This window comes from Cyclopterus lumpus, chromosome 14 (assembly GCF_009769545.1).
Source record: "Cyclopterus lumpus isolate fCycLum1 chromosome 14, fCycLum1.pri, whole genome shotgun sequence".
In the NCBI taxonomy this organism is placed as follows: domain Eukaryota; kingdom Metazoa; phylum Chordata; class Actinopteri; order Perciformes; family Cyclopteridae; genus Cyclopterus; species Cyclopterus lumpus.
Window position 1 is genome coordinate 13,887,274 of NC_046979.1, and position 18,701 is coordinate 13,905,974.

The 18,701-nt window shown below is 42.3% G+C and overlaps 2 protein-coding genes across 2 annotated transcripts; one reads left to right on the forward strand and one right to left on the reverse strand.

Annotated features, from left to right (window-relative positions):
* Nucleotides 1-296: 296 nt before the first annotated feature.
* Nucleotides 297-12,771, reverse strand: LOC117743031 (RING finger protein 145-like). Its single transcript, XM_034550759.1, has 12 exons — nt 12,586-12,771; nt 9,529-9,767; nt 7,466-7,574; nt 6,508-6,599; nt 5,525-5,760; nt 5,245-5,420; nt 4,922-5,062; nt 4,624-4,806; nt 4,249-4,396; nt 3,934-4,056; nt 3,546-3,779; nt 297-3,357 (listed from the first exon to the last, which is right to left on the reverse strand). Exons 2-12 carry the CDS (start codon nt 9,710-9,712, stop codon nt 2,704-2,706), a joined length of 2,280 nt encoding a protein of 759 aa, XP_034406650.1. The 5' UTR covers nt 9,713-9,767; nt 12,586-12,771; the 3' UTR covers nt 297-2,703.
* A 766-nt stretch (nt 12,772-13,537) lies between these two features.
* ublcp1 (ubiquitin-like domain containing CTD phosphatase 1) lies at nt 13,538-18,622 on the forward strand. Its single transcript, XM_034551016.1, has 11 exons — nt 13,538-13,737; nt 14,070-14,344; nt 14,513-14,604; nt 14,817-14,902; nt 15,015-15,130; nt 15,521-15,619; nt 15,917-15,954; nt 16,104-16,202; nt 16,377-16,493; nt 16,603-16,730; nt 16,904-18,622. The coding sequence occupies exons 2-11, from the start codon at nt 14,191-14,193 to the stop codon at nt 16,929-16,931; spliced, it is 957 nt and encodes a 318-aa protein (XP_034406907.1). The 5' UTR covers nt 13,538-13,737; nt 14,070-14,190; the 3' UTR covers nt 16,932-18,622.
* Nucleotides 18,623-18,701: the final 79 nt, after the last annotated feature.

The window sequence follows — 18,701 nt, forward strand, 5'->3', positions numbered from 1 at the left end:
AACTGGTATGTTAAACTGTCCTCGACTATATTAAAAGATATATGTCACAGGTCATAGCCTGGAGAGTGATGGCAACATCTGGAACCCAGAGCCGACAGCTTCTCCGCCATACTTACCGATTAATCGTTGCCAACGACAGTTCTCCTCTCGAAGAGAATTTCATTTGTCAAACGCTCCACTATGAAAACTCAAGGGTGTGTGCGAGGTCGTTTACATCTTTGTAACAATTTCAAGTGCTTTGTTTTGGATCAAAGTCTAAGGAATGGAGCGGATAAGAAAATGAGAATGACTCGTTCAAGAATACAGAAGTCCTTATGTTTACCTTTCAGAGGAACATGTGCAAAATACATCGAACTCTACATTTCATATCTTAAAAAAAAATAATAAACGCAGTTAAACAGCGCTGGCCAGGTTTGATCCTACATTGATTATGTATTCATTCTCTGCCCTGTGGCCAACGCTTTACAAATGTCAACAATTAAGTCATTCATAGTAATACGACCTTTAGTAATAGTGGTAGTAAGTAATACTTTTGAGGGTTAGTACATCTCCTGTCCGTCAGCGCCGTGCTGATCCCACTCCTAACAGCAGAGGGCACCAGAGTGATCACACCAGCTGGAGGACGCATCATACAGACTGGAGAAGCAGTAACACTGGCTGGTCTCAGACCAGAAGGCTTGGTTCCTCCAAAGTCTTGTCTTTGTTCACGGGCATGTAAAGTAACAAAGAACATCAAACCACTGGGAGGCTTTGGAGAAGCCAAGCCCCAATCTTATTTTTATATATCAACACTCCTCTGGTTTAATATAGATGCCATACAGCACACACACACACACACACACACACACACACACACACACACACACACACACACACACACACACACACACACACACACACACACACACACACACACACACACACACACACACACACACACACACACACACACACACACACACACACACACACACACACACACACACACACACACACACACACACACACACACACACACACACACACACACACACACAGCTAGTAGAAATGACATTAGTGCAAATGCAACCCTCACCGCCCTCCAAAAAAAGAAAAATTGGTAGCTAGGTTAGAGCACATTGGAGGAAAAAAACCTACTAATTAATGCTATGGTAAGAGTGACAGCGTGCAAGCTCTACATATAAGCGTGCATCAGGACTCGGCATTCTCAAGTTTTAGTCTTTCAATAAACTCAACACGCACACTTCTGTCGAGCTCCATTTGCCAAGCACAGGAGTCGACAGAAATAGTGTGCAAGCACGTGTGTGAAAAAAATAAAATTAAAAAAGCTCTCCCATCAAGTGACTCAATTTGCTGGTAGTAACATTTCATAGAGTGAAGTGACTGGGCAGGAGGAAGATGATGATGATGGTAACGGAAAAGCACAGGGTGCTTGGATGGGATTGGTTTATAAAAAAGGGGCTGGATGGAGCGAGGTGATTGGTTCCTGCCACGACAGAGTCTCAACAATCTCTGGCTCGTTGGGAAACTTGGGATGGACTGGTTAAATGTGGAAATGAGTGCGCATGAGTACCATAAATGAAGCGAAGCCGGCGACTCAAATGTTTGGGCTTCTTGCCGACTCTGTGGGCCAATTCTCACAATGCTGAAGGTTCAAATACAAACTGCGGCCTCTGTTGCAACATTAGCTCCCTCCTCCCCCCTCTGTCCTTACTCCTTATTTTCAGTCCGGGCTGTCCAATAAAGCATAATGTAAAAATGATCTTAAAAATAGCATCTCTTTAACAGTAATACAAAAGTTTGGCGATGAGGAGTAGAACTGTTTTTTGCTGGGACCAGCCAAACAAGTTTGAATCAAATATTGAAGTATAATAGAGAACGCGTGACACATTAAATGAATTAGTTCTCCCATGTGAACCCTTTGATTTGTTCACACTGCAACACATAATAGGCCACACCATGTATCCTCTGCTTAGCACCAGGCTACAGGTCACACGACGGCCTCAAGAAACAACATTCAGTCTCTGCTAATGTATTCACTAATACACATAACTACCGTCATCCAGCAGTGAAAACTAAAACATCTGAAATCTGTAGACTTCATGAAACGACCATCAGGTGTCGCTGGCATATCAAAGACAAAACCAAATACTAAGAGATGTACAGCAATGAGAGTGACGCTGCACAAACAAAGACATGATGTCACATGAAATGAGAGGGACATAAGCATGATTTTAGAAAGGTCATCGTAGGTCTAATATGTCAAAAGCTAACTGTGATGTGATACTTCAGTTTCATTCAGGAGTTCACATTTTGTGGACATGTAGACCTACCAATCATTTATCAAATGAGATTACTGCTTTCCTCTTTTTGTGTTGAATGGAAAATTAAAATCATTGCTGGCATGAAAGTTAAACACATTTAGATGAACTGGTCCAAGACAATTGCCTGAAAAATGGCAATCATCTGTATTCCTTGTAATGTTGAGTGATGAATATCTGCAGAAAGATTGTTTAGGATATTTTTTCTCTCAAACAATATGGAGAGGTTTTTATAGTTCATGATGGGATAGCCAACCGCTGGATAAATAGAATATAGGCAGAATATTAGCAGATGGAGTAATTAGATTGTGTGTTTATATGTGCATGCACGTATGATGCGTGTTACAATGAGGCTCAGAGGCTGCATGGAGGAGGCCATTCCTCAGAGGAAGGGGAGGTGGGCCTGTCCAGCTGATGACGGACCAGTAGGTGACTCCTTGCTGTCGAGTAAGAAGACTCGGTTTAGTTGAGGGGCGGACTCAGGTTCAGCAGGGGTTATCTTTGCCTGTGCCAGTGGCTGTGAGGAGGAGGAGGAGGAGGAGGAGGAGGAGGAGGAGGAGGAGGAGGGAGTTGGAGGGAGATGGAGGAGCATGTCCATTGTGGCAGAGGAAGAGGTGGAAGACGAAGAAGGGTGATCTGTGAGTGACTGCTTCCGAGAGTCAGTCACAAGTGGAGAAGGAGAAGAGGAAGATGATGAGGAGGTTGGAGTCTTGGCTAAGTGCTGGGGAGTAGAGGGCACACCAGAGGAGGAGGTTTCTCCAGCTGACATGGCAGGTCCATTAACTCCCTCCTGCTCTGCTGCTCCCTCCGTCGCATCCTCTGGAAGTGGGTCATCTTTTGGCTTCTTATCCGCTGTTGCTTCTTCTTGCCCTGCAGGGCTCTGATTGGCTGCAGGGGCTTCTGGGATGGTGGTTGGTGATTGGCTCTTTAGTTGCGAGTGACAGAGGGGGCATGTCTCCTGGACATAAAGCCATTTCTTCAGACAGCCGGCGTGGAAGAAATGACTACATGGAGTGATCACAGCACTGTTCATGTCCTGGAAGGGATGAGCACATGAACACAGAGGCTGCGTTGTTATGTTTCCTTAGGCATTTCCTCATTTCAAAACCACTTTAATCTATGTTAACACATTAAATTATACATTAGCCAAGCTTTAACTTGAAGCCTTAAATGTATTCTTGGCCATGTACTCTATTTAGATGAATACACAAAACCAGTTCTTACCTGGTAGCAGATAGCACAGATGTCGTTGTACTGTTCCAGCTGTGTGTTGCTGGCCGTTGGGAGGCTTTTGATCTTGTTTACAGCATCTCTCCTGAGAAGGAAGCTCTGCCAGCCCAGCTGGGCTCTGAGCCAGACGTTATAATACGAGTGGACCAGGATGATGGTGCTGCCCATCACACTCCACTCCCCAAATACTGTCTCCGACACGCCGTAGCACACCACACACACTGCAACCTGGAAAGGGAGGAAATCCAGAATTGAGGTTGAGATATGTCAATGCCATAGAAGCAATATTGTGTCAACACTCAAACTGCCTTTGTCACATGCTGGTTTCTCATTTGTGCTCCCTCGCGTTACTCCATAGTGTGTGTTCATGTGCGGCACTCACCAGGAACTCCAGAAATCTGTACGTCCCGTTGACACAGTAGATAACTTCATCCATGTTCTCTACTGGAGCCTTTTGAAACTCCTCCACCATGAAGAGAATGTAGATCAGCAGAGTGCCGAGAACCTGAGGGTGATGTAAAAGAGTGTCTTCACTAATCAATCACAGATGCTTCGTCGTCATCATCAGGTCGAGTGGCTAAAACGGGGGAATTTTAGAGACCGGGTGCATGTTATGAGACAAATCAAGTACATCTACAGCAATTTGATGTTCTCAAAGTGTGTTTGTAAGTTCTGTGCGTGTCTGCTTGCGTGTTACCTGCAGTGATGTGAGGATTGAGGAGGAAATGATGATGAGTAGCCAGAAGTCCATGTGGAAGAACTGACAGATCATATAGGCCATGTAGGCTGGAAAGATCAGCAGGAACAGACACAGAGACACCGCTCTGAAGTGTTTCCACAAACTCCTACAGGACAGGCAGAAGACAAGACAATCAGCTTCTGCACCAACATGAGCATTCTGCTTTCAAAGTACTTTTCCCAAAAAGCATTGTCTGCCTTTTGGGGTATTACTAAATACATGTGAACTAGTTTTTAGCTTTACTGAACTATGTCAGAAATCCCTTATTGACAGAAATGTCCAGACGTCTCCATTTGTTAAAGAAAATAAGTAAATAAAGGTAAATTGATGTACTTGTCTCTTGATGCTCCCAAGGCCAGAACGATGGGGTCAGCTATCTCCAACATGGACTGCAGGATAGACGCAACCACAATGAAGAGGATGATGGAGAGGAGGAAGGCTCGGTGAATGACTTGAAGCTCGATGAGGCCAGTCTGGACAGCGAGGATCAGCAGGGTGATGCCTTCTGTCATCCCCCTGAATAGACAGACAGGAAACAAACATGCACATTTAATAAAAGAAAAGCAACATACCAATAGACACCCTCAACAAACTAACACACACACACACACATACATATGCACATACTGACCTGTGCATGGTGTTGTCATTCATAAAGGCTCTGTAGCCTTGCAGGTAGAACTTGCAGAGTGTGAGAACTCCCAGAGCAACGAAGGAGACAGTGAAAACCAGTCCCAAAAGAGAGTATGGTGTACTACAACATTCTGCAATACTGAGGACATGGAGGGAGGGGAGAGGGAAGAGAGTAAAGAATAGTTAAACACAAAGTAAACAAAAACAGAACACTCATTTTATATTCCAAGTAACTCCTTTACAATGTGCTAATGTACAAAACATATCTGTGATATACAATCTATGATTCCCCACAGAGTCTGAACGATGCTATGGTTCTACCTGGTAAGAAAGAGGAAAAGGAGCCTCTCCCTTGAGGTAGGCTGGTCTCTGGTGCTGAAGTAGGAGTAGATCTGCAATGCGAACAGCAGGAGCCAGAAACACATGAAGAGTACCGGAAGGACCAGCTGGTTCCATAGAGACATACCCAAAGCAAGCAGCCCATACACTTCCACCACCTGGGGGACAGAGGTGAGAGATACATTGATGGATACGGGGAGAAATAAGAACAGAACATCAATATGACATGCTTGCAATGTCGGCCACAAAACTAGTTTATTACCTGGGCCAGCTCCCTGTAGGCAGTCTTGGCCAGGTTGTAAGGTACCAACAAGTTAGAAGCCAGGAAGTAAATGACCTCCAGACCAGTGAAGATCATGGAGAACTTATTGATGAAAACAATGGTCTCTAGTGGGACCAGACACAGTCTGGCCACCAGAGGGAGGAGGTGAGCAGAGAAAAGCCACATTCTCTTGGTCTGCATCACACAGGAACATAGGGTACACACCACCAGCTGACCTGAAAGATCAAAGAAGAGAAAACTGAAGGAAGATGCACTTACACACAAACCACTCTCTCTCCCCCTCTTGTCTGCATCTGTATATCTTTGACACTGTGACTATGTTACTTTTGCTTCCTCAGGCTTTCACTGTGCGGTAAAATCTGCACTCAGTGTGGTCTATTTATAGCACGGGAGACTCCATATCTACTCTGCAGTAAGATGAAACCAGGTCCTATGGACCCAGGAACATAGCAACCCATAACATGTTCTCAGCTTTCACAGTACTAGAGGTATAAGTCGCTGATCAGTAAGATTTATGTCAAGAGCAACTCGGTGATGTGACCTTAAAAAGATGCTTGTTAATATTGCCAATTTAGCAATTTTACAGATGCTGATCTTTTTCAACAACCTCCTCTCCAGTAAACATGAGGCATTGCTGTGTTACAGAGCTCTCCAGTCAGAGTGCACTGCCTTCCTTACAGATAATTAATTTTCTGTAATGGAGACATGGGTTTAAATGTTGTTGCTCAGTATATTGCAGTTCTAAAAGTGACAGAAGAGCTATGTAATTCTTTCCATACTTTTCTAGACTTTCCAGAAGGAAATAAATCACTTTGGAGTAGAAGAACAGTATCCTGAGAGCTCAGAAGGGAGCTGGTGAACTCCATCCACCTGCCAATGTTTGGGTTTGTGCAGGATGCAACCATGCCATGTCGAGTATACTGTACAAGTGTATCTTCATGCATTCGTGTGTAATGTTATACCAATGAGTGCAGTGGTGAATCTGTTAATGGAGAGAGGTTCCAGGTAGACAGGTCCTTCATAGCCAGAGTCCAGTTCACTGCGGACATAATCCCTGAGAAAGAGAGGTCAAAATGTTCAATATACAGGGAACTCTATTGTGACTTATTATACACCACTAACCGATAGCTCATAGAGATGTATAGCCTTTCATCTCCACTAGCACAAGGACAACTCAAACTAGCGAGTGATGTATTTTGTGAGCAAATACCTTGAAAAAGATATAGTACATTATACCTGACAGTGAATGTTTATGATGCCCTTGTAAATCTAACAATGAAAACAAGGTACTATAACTGACAGTGTGGCATAATATATAACCACTTATACTTGAACTGTCACTGTTATAAGTATACATTCGATTTGGAAACATTCTCTACCATTGAAGGAATCCATCAAAGTAAAAGTACTTGGGATAGCATATTATCTTGTTTACTGGTTGACAGAATACCACTGCATAGGCAAGATCCGCACAGCTGGAGGAGGAAAACAGGTTGATTTTGTATTCTACCAGAGGATAAATCAGATAGTTTTGGTCCACTTGTTGTCGTGTCAACAATCCCTCTGAGTCCTGAAATCTCTACAAAGCAGAGCCACGTGGCTTACTGCCTCCCACCGTGTGTGCATTCTGAAACTGACTGAGTTGGTACAAGGGGCGGACTTTGATGAATGAAAAATAAACCATGCAAATCCAACCAAGAGAGATAACATTGTGACTGTTGACCAACTGATACATCCAGTGGAAAAGGAGCTACTTAAGCCGATTGCCCAGTCAAACTGTACATGCAAACTCCTACTAAAAGGTCCTGATAACGTTGACAGCACAACGGCTACAGCTCTTCACATGTTACATCATCGAATTTCTGAAATAATGTAATAATTAATAAAGTAATGTCAGAGTGTGTGTGTGTGTGTGTGTACCTTGAGACTTGGTGACCAGCAAACAGCAGCAGGGCTGTAAGTACATACAGGTAGAGTTTAACCAGGTGCTGACGAGGCAGAGTCAGGAGTACCAGGCTCAGGATGTAACCTGTGACACAGACAAACAAACACACAAAAGAATGAACAAAAACAGCATATAGTTAAAAGTGACAATACATGCATTACAAAATAATCTCTGCTGCTCCCAGTTGAGGAGAATCCTGCGTTTTCAACACAAAAGTGATATACTTGATGCGTATGTGACAGAAGTTTCTTATGTTATTGCAGGGAGCTCTTCCTGACAGTCAAACAGTCACTGCTGCCAATAGGCTTATCGCACCACAGTCTACTTCCTAAAACCATGCTCAAAACAAATCCTCAGTGCATAGCAATAGTCCCTTTTGTTTTACTGCCTCTCTCCCCCTTGTATTGTGTCTGTCCACCCACAGCACCCATCAGCACATACCAAGCCTATTGGCTCATTAACCAACTGCAGCAAAGTGTGACAGCGCACACACACAAAGCTCAACACTGCTTGTCGGTTTTCTTTTAGCTCGGTCAAATCCCAGTCTGAACATCAGACTTTGCTGAGTCGCCGTCACATTACTGTGACTGTCTATCAGCGCTTCTGTGTGACAGGAAGTGCACCTGGCTGGCTCCCTGCGAGACCTTGCCTTCCAGATTGGCTCTGCAGCAATCTGGCTCAAGAGTGTTTTCCGTGTCGCGTGTTCTGGTAAGATAGTGAGTGTGAAAAAGATCCTGTTGCCCTTTTGTAAATAAATAACATTGGTTAAAGGGGCGTGTCATCACTTGGATCACATGACCAACACTACACACATAAACCTTTTCGCACAACAATATTTAACTTTGGTAGAAATTATTTGTCAAAAAACAAGCAACCATCCAGTAAAAAGTTAAATCCAGGGACACAGCTCGGAAGACGTTTCGCCGCACTGGAGGAATTTGATCCTTCCTACTTTCACCAAGGTTATGTTTTTGCCAGCTTGTCTGTCTGACTGTCAGCTGAATTTGTCAATCAGTTATGGATTTCTGCAAAAAGTTGGTGGATGGATCCACTTTGAAGGAAGAATTGTGGTGAACCAAAAATGGGATTTCCACTATCGCAAGACTTTAAAACTTAATCTTCTTCTAAAATCTAAAATGTCAGTGAACACAAGCAACAGCATCACAGACATTGTTGTTACATTATTATTACTAGGAATCAGGGGGGACGGTGTTAACTCCAACTTGCATGTTTCTCTCTTTGTGAAGCTTTTCACTGGCAGGTGAAAATAAACATAGGTGCCTGGGGAACTGGTCAACAGAACACTGAAATGAAGGTTGGCACTCTCAAAAGGCCTTTTTCTTTGTTATTTTTCTGTTTTCTTGCACCAACTAAATCTTTTCCTTCTGTTCAACAGAGCTAACTACACACTTGACACTGGTTTCACACTCATTCTGATTGGCACAGCTGATTCACACTGACAGAATACCACTGCCTAGGCAAGATCCACACAGCTAGAGGAGGAAAACAGGTTGATTTTGTATTCTACCAGAGGATAAATCAGATAGTTTTGGTCCACTTGTTGTCGTGCCAACAATCCCTCTGACTGTCCTGAAATCTCGACAAAAGCAGAGCCACGTGGCTTACTGCCTCCCACCGTGTGTGCATTCTGAAACTGACTGAGTTGGTACAAGGGGCGGACTTTGTTAAATTAAAAAGAAAAGAAACCATGCAAATCCAACCAAGAGAGGTAACATCGTGACTGTTGGGTCTTGACCAACTGATACATCCAATGGAAAAGGAGCTACTTAAGCTGATTGCCCAGTCAAACTCCTACTAAAAGGTCATGATAATGTTGACAGGACAACGGCTACAGCTCTTCACACGTTACATCATTGAATGTGTAAAATGCACAAAGCATTTGTGTAATGTGTTTATTTTACGCTAATCCTCTAAGAAATGTGTGTACAGGCTGTGGCTGTGTGTGTGTGTGTGTGTGTGTGTGTGTGTGTGTGTGTGTGTGTGTGTGTGTGTGTGTGTGTGTGTGACCAACACTGACCTACGTAGTGCAGGTAGAGTGCCAAGTATTTGTACTGGAACAGGGGGTTGTTGGACAGGCTGGACCGCTGGATCTTCTGGAAGAAGGAGCTGACGTCCCAGCGGTACAGGACGTCCAGCAGCATGATGCTGGGAACACGCAGGCCCACATTGAGCACCGCCTCTACACGGTCCTTCACTGCCATGGCCTCAGCTTAACCTCTGATCGGCAGGCAGAACTGACCAATAACAGTGGGTGCACTGCAGAGAAGAGAGACAATGCACAACGATATGTTAAACAGGATGCACGGGGGATAGGAAGCAGTAACATAAGATGAGAGAAAAAGATGAAAGAACACACACAGCAAATGAGGAGGACTGTAGTGGTGAGAGACGGAGATTACAGGAGGTGCAGAAGGAAATACACACGATAAAAACAGCTTTTCATCCACAGGCAACAGTGAACAAACCAACAGCTGACTATTCTATGACCCAAAATGTGATTGTTGATCGCAGTGGCAGTAGATATAAACTTAACTACCCAGCTAATGTTTTCCTGCATCTGGCAAGCTTGTAGTTTTAAATTGACTTCTTTATAAAAATGATTATGTATAACATTAAAGAGCCTATTGCTGTGTTTTGTATAGCTACTAGTTGCAGAATCATTGAAAAATTAAACTATAAATTATACAAATAAAAACTAATTTGGCAGACAATTTAAACAGATACAAGTTTGCAGTTTATTAGAGAGCAAAACTATACAGGCTTGTTTTATATTGGCACTTCATATTGATCCAACATTGTGTAAATCCAATATTGCCAGTTATGCTCATGATTTGCAACATTACCATAGCGCAAAGGCCAAATATATTAAGAGATAGTTAAGGGGAACAAAACATCTCTAATGGATGACGTTTCTGTCATCTCACAACATACATTTTTGCATTTGTGGGCTCAACGGTTGCTAATTACACTCTCCTTAACCTCTAGGACAGTGTAACCCATTTTAAAGTTGAAAAGGATGTATTGCATTCATTTTGCAAATGTGTATGCCCATGTTTAAAAGCGGATACTTTTTTGTTAGTCCTTGTGTTTAACATTTGTTTTTGCACTTTCTTTGTACCATATCTATCCATCTGTCTATCACCAAACTGCAACACTGTTTATACACCCATGTACTCAAAAAGCAAATATTCAATTAGCTTTTACTCATCAGCGTACATCGAAGCAACTATACATACTGTTTCTTAAATGTTCCATATTCAACAATCAACATTTAAGAATGCCAGCTGTAAGTGAAGTAAAACTTTACTTACTTCCCACTTTTGTAATCTACTTTTTGTGTTGAGTCATCAGTAACATTAACTGCACAACAGCTTAGATGTTGTATTGCACTCCTATTTGACTTCCTTTCCCCCCACTTAAGTATGTTACAGTTGCTGCTGCAACAAAAAAATCATCTCATGCTCAAGTTAACTTATCAATGAAACAAATTAAATTGTTTACGCTCCAGAAACTATTCTACTTTCAGTTAGTCGCACAAGCACAAGATTTTGTTGCACCCTTTTTTGGGACACCATGGTATTAATCAGTGATGGAAACAGGGGAGTACAAGAAATACAGTGCATGCAATAGTAAATTAAACCACCCATTAGTATATAACAAATAATATAACTAGTCTTGCATACAGTTACAAGATTAAAATGTGTCTTACTCATTATTGCATCAATCTTTAACTAAAATAAGTAAGTACTTGTGGTATTAGTACTTTTACTCAAGTAAAAGATCTTCCACCACCACTAGTGTTAATCAACGACACTGGCTCAGTATGTCTCTCCCTGCCTGCACTTTCATCATCAGTGCGAGTGAGTTGAAACTTCTCATTGTCTCTCCCTCCCACCAGCTGCCTCTGCTCTATACTCATTTTGCTTTGAAAATAAAGCAACAATAGACCGTTTTTTATTTTTTATTGCAGTAACGTGTTTCAAAAAGCTTTCCACAGCTAGGAAATAAGCATGTCCTCAAAAAAATAAATTAAATTAATAATTTCTTATTTAACTTGGGTTTTTGGTCAAGTTTCTATTCGATCTTGTGACGATATGTTGCTGTGTGTGTGTGTGTGTGTGTATTCAGGCCTATCAAAGTAGTGTGTGGGGCCCATCGTGACTACTTTAGGCCACTGGTGGCACTTGCAAGACACGTTTCCAATCACGGTATGATGCCTGGGACTACTTCAAAGTTGCCAGTAGCATATTTTTTATTCATTAATATCCCTGCATCCCGGGACCTTGATAACTTACATAACTCTAAATTCACCACGACCATTACTGGCCACTTCGCGGGACCCAAGCTTATATAAGGCGAACGTCTACCACTGTATTTGTATACATCGTAATCCATTAACCGCTACCGGGCATGGTGTGATTTAGTCTAAATAGGTGCATTTATGTAATTGCACGCGTAACTGAAACATCGACACTACTGGTGTTATGGATGAGTGAGTGCTGCATCGACTGTGGTACGCCGTGAACTCTAGTAACCCCTCCGTGTCGACGGAGGAAAGACAATCCCTTAGCTCCGCCGCAGAAGACTGAAACACTTGGCCAACTAGTCTGGTTTGAACATTGCGGTACATTATATGACTGCCGAAGCAAATGTACAGCTTCGGTGTGGTACAGGTGCGACCTGTCAATTTGGAAATATATCCAAAACCATAACAGTGTCCGTGCGGCGCAGAGATGATGAAATGCATCGAGCAGGCAGTTGGCACGGTGCCAACAAGTCAAGCTAACATAGGCAGCTAACATAGGCAGCTAGCATCGCTGTCCGTTAGCGGCTGTCAACAACCGAGCTCACCTCAACACAGCCGGGCATTAGTTACATCAGACCCCACGCCGCAGTTTGCTTCCACACACATTGGCCTACGAGCAGGTCGCGTCACCTCAACCCGCGTGAAGTTCTCCGTTAACGGAGAGTATCTCCCGCTTAGCTTAGCTTAGCTAGCAAGAGGACTGGTAACGTTGGTCCCTGAGCTAGCTGTGGTGTCCTGCCAGGACTAATCACAAAAAGGAGAACTTACATTTGACGGAGATGTTCGCAATATGTAAAACGGTTTTGGGATGCTTTTCGGGTCGGATATCAACCATTTTAACTCGGCAACGCCCGAGTTAACGGTCCTCTCGATGGAAGCGCCTCACGTTCAACGGATGCGGCCGATCCGCTCATCTCACATCCCAGCCATTACCCCAAAGTACCCGGGGAGGATGGACTGGGCATGCGCAGTAGAGGTCGTCCCGTTTCATCTTTTGGCCCCGTACTTGTACCAAAACTGGAAAATAAAGCTAGTTTGGCTCTTACAGAATGCATTATTTCCCTTACTAGGTCTGGATATGTGTCAAGTAAACGCTTAGCGTTATTTGATGTGTAAATGTGACCAGATTTACAGTTGGGATGGGTGGGTGGAGATCAATCCCAAGACTATAATGATAGTCGTTGTGTTTGAAGCAAAATACTTTAGGGTATTGTCACTTTGTTTGTGATATTATTATTTACTCTATATAATGTAATTGTAAATATCAGTTAATCATAGTGTATATTTCAATATGGGCCCTGAGAAGAGGAGTGATACTAACTAATGGGGATTCAACGCAGCACTCAAGGGAAGTCAAAGTGGGGTTTATTAGATGCTCTGCTTTCACGTTAAAGCATAGCGATGAGGCTCTATGACATAATAACTGTAATATATGACCCCATTTCATTCACTGCTGGTGTCCTTTCACATGAGAATGCTGTCTGTGTTGCTGATACTTTTGGCCGAATTTGTAATTTAGTGGTGTTTGTTTAAAAGGACAATAATGTGTGCAAAATGTGTTTTCCATCAAAGTTATTCAGTAAATTATCTGCTTTCGGATGAAGCTGCAGGCCACGTGCAGGTGGAAAAATGTCTAAAACTTTATTTTTGTATCTTTGCTTGATGACATTTAAGGATGCTTAATTCGATGTAAACTATTATCAAACAATTTTATGTTCATCTATTATAACACTGTCACTATGGTAACAAAGGTTTTTCTTCCCTCCTACGTCACTACCGGCATTATTTGGGACGCCAGGAAGAGCAGAGTGTGCGCTGCTCGATGAATGAAACGGAACGGCCAACTTCACGGATTCATTCAACTTTCAGATGCTAGTTGACAGTGTTTGACACGCATTACGTGCTAGCTCGCTCTGCCAGGTAAGGACACCCACACCTCGTAGCTCAGTCAGCTAATGCTAGCTAGTTGTCTCGTTGCCTCGCGCGTTGCTAGTCGGTGTTAGCCGTCTCATGCTAAAAATATCAACATCAGAGACCGTCAAAGTGACTCCTCCGATTAGGTGGCATTTTGCCTTTGTGTGTTAAATAAGCCGGACAGAGCAACCCATGCTTCAACTATAGTCACGTCATGTTCTGCACTCTGTGTTTCATTGTTAGCTACTTTCTATGCTTTGCTCAAGCTACAGCCAGTTGCAGTGTGGCACCCTGACACCTCTCCTGTTACTTTGCCTATTCCCCTCTCTTTCTGCAAGGTGGACGTGTGCATGTGTTTTACTGTAGCTGGACATATTTTTGCTTAAAAGTGTGTGCACTCGTCTGTGCGCGTGCATACCTAACTCCAGCTGCAGCCGAGTGTGTTTGTGTGTGTGAGCCATGTCAGTGTCAGTGATCATCAAGTGGGGAGGTCAGGAGTACTCCATCAGTTCCCTGTCCGAGGAGGACACAGTGATGGACCTGAAGCAGTCCATTAAGACCTTGACTGGCGTGCTGCCAGAGAGACAGAAACTACTGGGACTCAAGGTTAAAGGTGAGAGGGTATCAGTGTTCATTAACGCATTATACCTGGTGAAGCTAGTGTAAATAATACCATGTGATATCCAAACCAGATACACAAGATATCAGAACTGTATCTCTCTTTGTGCCTTTTTTCATTATTGTTAACTATATATCTTCTATAATTCTGTTCTTTCTCCAGGTAAACCTGCAGAGGATGAGGTGAAGCTGGGCTCTTTGAAGCTGAAGCCCAACACTAAGATCATGATGATGGGTACCAGAGAGGAGAGCCTGGTAGGTGGTGGGTGACTTCAAAGATATCTGTCTGGAACTAAGGACGAGTTGCCCAGTCAGCTGGCAATGTGCCAGAGTGACCGGCTACTTTGTAGTTTAATAGCTAGCCAATTGGATGATTTGTTCTCTGACATCTAAAGTCTTAATATTTGCTTATTTACCGTGTTGTGTTAAAGGTTCCCCGTGATTGGTAACTGTTCTGTTTTTTGCAGGAAGAGGTTTTAGCCCCTCCCCCAGAGAACGATGATGTGGTCAATGATTTTGACATTGAGGAGGAGGTCATTGAAGTGGAGAACAGGTTAGATATTTGTTTGTGTGCGTGTGGGGGTGGCTGCACAGAAGCAAGATGAAGTTTGTGAGAGGAAATGTATCTGTGTGTCTGAGTGACAAATGTTGTTTTATGTCTCGAGAGAGGAGAATCTGGCAAAGATCGCCCGCAGAGTGAAAGACTATAAGGTCGAGGAGATGAATCCTCCCAGAGAAGGCAAAGGGCTTCTGGTACTGGATGTGGACTACACACTGTTCGGTGAGTTACAGTGACACCAACATTTGTCTCAATAAGGATGTGACTATGAAACCATTGAATGCTTTAAATCTTAAGACGCTAATAGCAAACACTGTGCGTTTACTCTAATTGCACGTTACACAACATTTACTTTAATGCTCCGTCTCCACTGGTTCTTTTCCTCATGTTTGCACATGCATATGTTGTATGTGTGCAATCTGAGTGATGTTCATTGGGTTGAATCTTTTATGAACAAATTAAAAATGTTGACAGACTGATACAAAGTATTTTCCCGTCAGTTTAATGGGATGCCTTGCAAAATATAAACCCATCTCTTTGTTTTCCAGCCTATCAGTTGCTTGTGTAATCTAGAACATTATGCATTGATGTCTGCATCTTATGTGTATTTAGATCATAAGTCGTGTGCGGAAACGGGTCAGGAGCTGATGAGACCATACCTTCACGAGTTTCTGACATCAGCCTACGAGGACTATGACATTGTCATCTGGTGTATGTATCTCCTTGTCTCTTCTTGTTAATTTGATTAAATTGCATGGATTACTCTAGATAATGTAATTGTTGAAATATTTATAGCTGAATTTCTTTGAAAATGCAACATTGATATAACTTTTTTAATTATTGGTTTGTTAACTATAGGCCACTAGACACCCTCAGTAGGACCGTTTTTGTTGTTGGTTTTATCTATTAAGTTTATATCTCATGGCCATTTGATTTCCTCTGTGTGCTGCTACTCAGAAACCACTGCTTGTGGAATACACATCTTACACATGTGCTTTCTCTCCATAGCTGCTACAAGTATGAAGTGGATTGATGCCAAAATGAAAGTAAGTATTCCACTTGTTTTCTTTTTTTGTGTTGCTCAAGCTCAAGCTACACTACTACTAACATTACTGTACTGTACCCTTTTTTGCCAAAAGATGGCAGTGTTAATCTGTGTGTGTGTGTGTGTGTGTGTGTGTGTGTGTGTGTGTAGGAGCTGGGGGTGACGGACAACCCTAACTACAAAATTACGTTTATGTTGGACAGTGCAGCAATGATTACGGTACATACCCCGAAGAGAGGAGTTGTGGAGGTTGGTACACCCATAGTGGATCCTAAATAAATATATTGACCTGTTTTACTGCTCCAGTTACAAATATTTCACAGCAGAAGAAAACATCCATAGTTATATGTAGTTGTGTAGGGTAGTTTCTTTCCCTTTGTTTAACTTTTGATTGTAGATCGTCCTCTGTATCCTCGTATCCAGGTGAAGCCCCTGGGAGTGATATGGGGGAAGTACGAAGAACTTTACAACAGGAGGAACACCATTATGTTTGACGACATAGGACGAAACTTCCTCATGAACCCACAGAACGGACTAAAGGTAGGCGGCCCGCATTATTGTCACTCCATTTGACCCTCACACCTTCCTCATCATTGTCATCATTAAGCGTGTGTGTGTGTGTGTGTGTGTGTGTGTGTGTGTGTGACAGATCCGACCCTTCATGAAGGCCCATCTTAACAGAGAGAAGGACAGGGAACTCTATAAACTGGCACAGTACCTCAAAGAAATCGCCAAGCTTGATGACTTCAGTGGACTCAACCACAAACACTGGGAGAGGTAGGCACACATTTGCTGAGCAGTAATGATGTTTATAACATAGCACTGACACAACGCATGCTTGTTAGAACTTCCTTTTACAACAACGTTTGAAATCAATTTAAATTCATCAATGTATTTAAACATCTAAAATATGTGCATCAGTATTATATGGTGTGTGTGTGTGTGTTTAGGTACCTATCTAAGAGGCAGCATCACTGAGGAGGGACTGCATCCTCGGCAAAGACTCGGGCTGGACGTTACTATCCCATCATCCAGTTCTCACACACACAAACTTGGCTATTACAAGCCACTTATTACAAACCTTAAAACAAATCCTACACTGAAGCTGCAGACGCCAACTCTCAAAAGCTCAGGACTGAGATGGGCTTCCCAATTTATATCGTAGCATGTTCTCTCACACATTTATTTGCATTCATTACAATAGTAACAGCAGTTACCACCCGTTTGTGTGGTAATCATTAGGGATGCACCGATACCGATATCGGGCTGATACTGACTCAAATAGTTGGATTGGGCCAATCTATTAGGTTCAGCTCTGTATTTATATACTCTATATATTACATACTGGTTATTCCTGTTTAAGTTTTGACCAATGTGTTGCTGCATTTAAAAGGTTTACACTTGAATTACAATTCCTGTTATGTTTGAAGATTTTTTTACTGAGTTCTGGTGTACAATTTATTATTTTGATAATAAATAACAAGTCATTAAATGTACATCTATGTATTCAATGTTTAAGTTAAGCCTAATGTTGCCTTACACATAACATAATGAGCCTGGTTTCTTCCACACAGTGGGGCTCACAGTTTAATAATTAAACAGTGGTATTGGAACAGTACTCGGTATCAGCCGATGGCCAACATCCAGGTGTCGGTATTAGGACTAAAGAATTCGGATCGTTGCATCCCTAGTAATCGTGAACTAGCCCTAGGTTTGAGGCTACATGCCACGACCCACACACTTCTACAAACCTTCGTCAGTCGGGTGTCGAATATGCATCTCGTTAAATGGCACCTGAAAATATTTGAGATCTCTTAATCCCGGGTTTGTAGCACTCTCACCTCCATAGAAAGTGTGAAGTTGCTTGTCTTTCACTAAAAAGTAGGCCTACTTTGCTTTGACTATCAAGCCCCTCTGCTATACCATGCAAGTAAAAACGGATACAAATATCATGGTTACGGTCAATACATTTCCCCCACCCCTGTACGACGTTGAGATGTTGCCTATTGCATATACTGAAGAGATTGAGATTAACCATCAAAAAGCCAGTATTCTTAATTGTCTAGATGTATGAGAAAGACATTAAAAAAGATTTCATGTCAAATTGAACAGTGAAGAATAAGTTGAACTAATTTAACATATATGAGTTTTACTGGAGTACTTATTGCTTAATTGTTAATTTGGTGCAAAGCGTGTTGAAGAATTAAAGTAGAAAATTGGAAAGCTAAATCTAAGTCCATGAGCATCATACTGATGATGGCTGCAACCTGCGCAGTTTGACATGTAAGAATATGCAATTATCTTCAAAGCTACTGTGACATTAACAGCCGAGTTGAGATGGAGACAGGTTGAAGTGAAAATTCTTTCACATCGCACAAAACGTGCATTATCTGTTTGGTTTTGGTTTTGGTAGCTGCTTCATTATTGAAATGAGTGTGTGAAATGAGGGGATGTGTCGGGAAGACGGGAAGACCTTATGAGCACCCAAAGCTCTTGGAAACATCAGGGCTGTGATTCTTTTGTTCTTCTTCTTTATTTTGTCGGATTCACAGCTCTCTTGGACATTCAACTCCTTTTCATTTCCTGAGATCTGCCTTTTTGTGTTTCCCTCATCACATCCCTGACATCCTGGCTGTAAATATGACAATAAACCTTTTTTTGTACCTAAATTACCCGTGTTGGCTAAAGTTATTTAAAATGAGTGTCAACTGAATATTGACATTTTCATAAATATATAAAATGCATTTG

What these genes read in the sequence shown, in the direction of transcription:
- LOC117743031 (XM_034550759.1), bottom strand. Translation starts at nt 9,712, where the DNA reads ATGGCAGTGAAGGACCGTGTAGAGGCGGTGCTCAATGTGGGCCTGCGT. An exon ending in GCTGGTCACCAAGTCTCAAG is followed by an intron (nt 6,600 to 7,465) that starts GTACACACACAC and finishes TCTCTTTCTCAG; the next exon opens with GGATTATGTCCGCAGTGAAC. An exon ending in CAATCCTCACATCACTGCAG is followed by an intron (nt 4,057 to 4,248) that starts GTAACACGCAAG and finishes CATCACCCTCAG; the next exon opens with GTTCTCGGCACTCTGCTGAT.
- ublcp1 (XM_034551016.1), top strand. Translation starts at nt 14,191, where the DNA reads ATGTCAGTGTCAGTGATCATCAAGTGGGGAGGTCAGGAGTACTCCATC. An exon ending in GGATTGATGCCAAAATGAAA is followed by an intron (nt 15,955 to 16,103) that starts GTAAGTATTCCA and finishes GTGTGTGTGTAG; the next exon opens with GAGCTGGGGGTGACGGACAA. An exon ending in AACCACAAACACTGGGAGAG is followed by an intron (nt 16,731 to 16,903) that starts GTAGGCACACAT and finishes GTGTGTGTTTAG; the next exon opens with GTACCTATCTAAGAGGCAGC.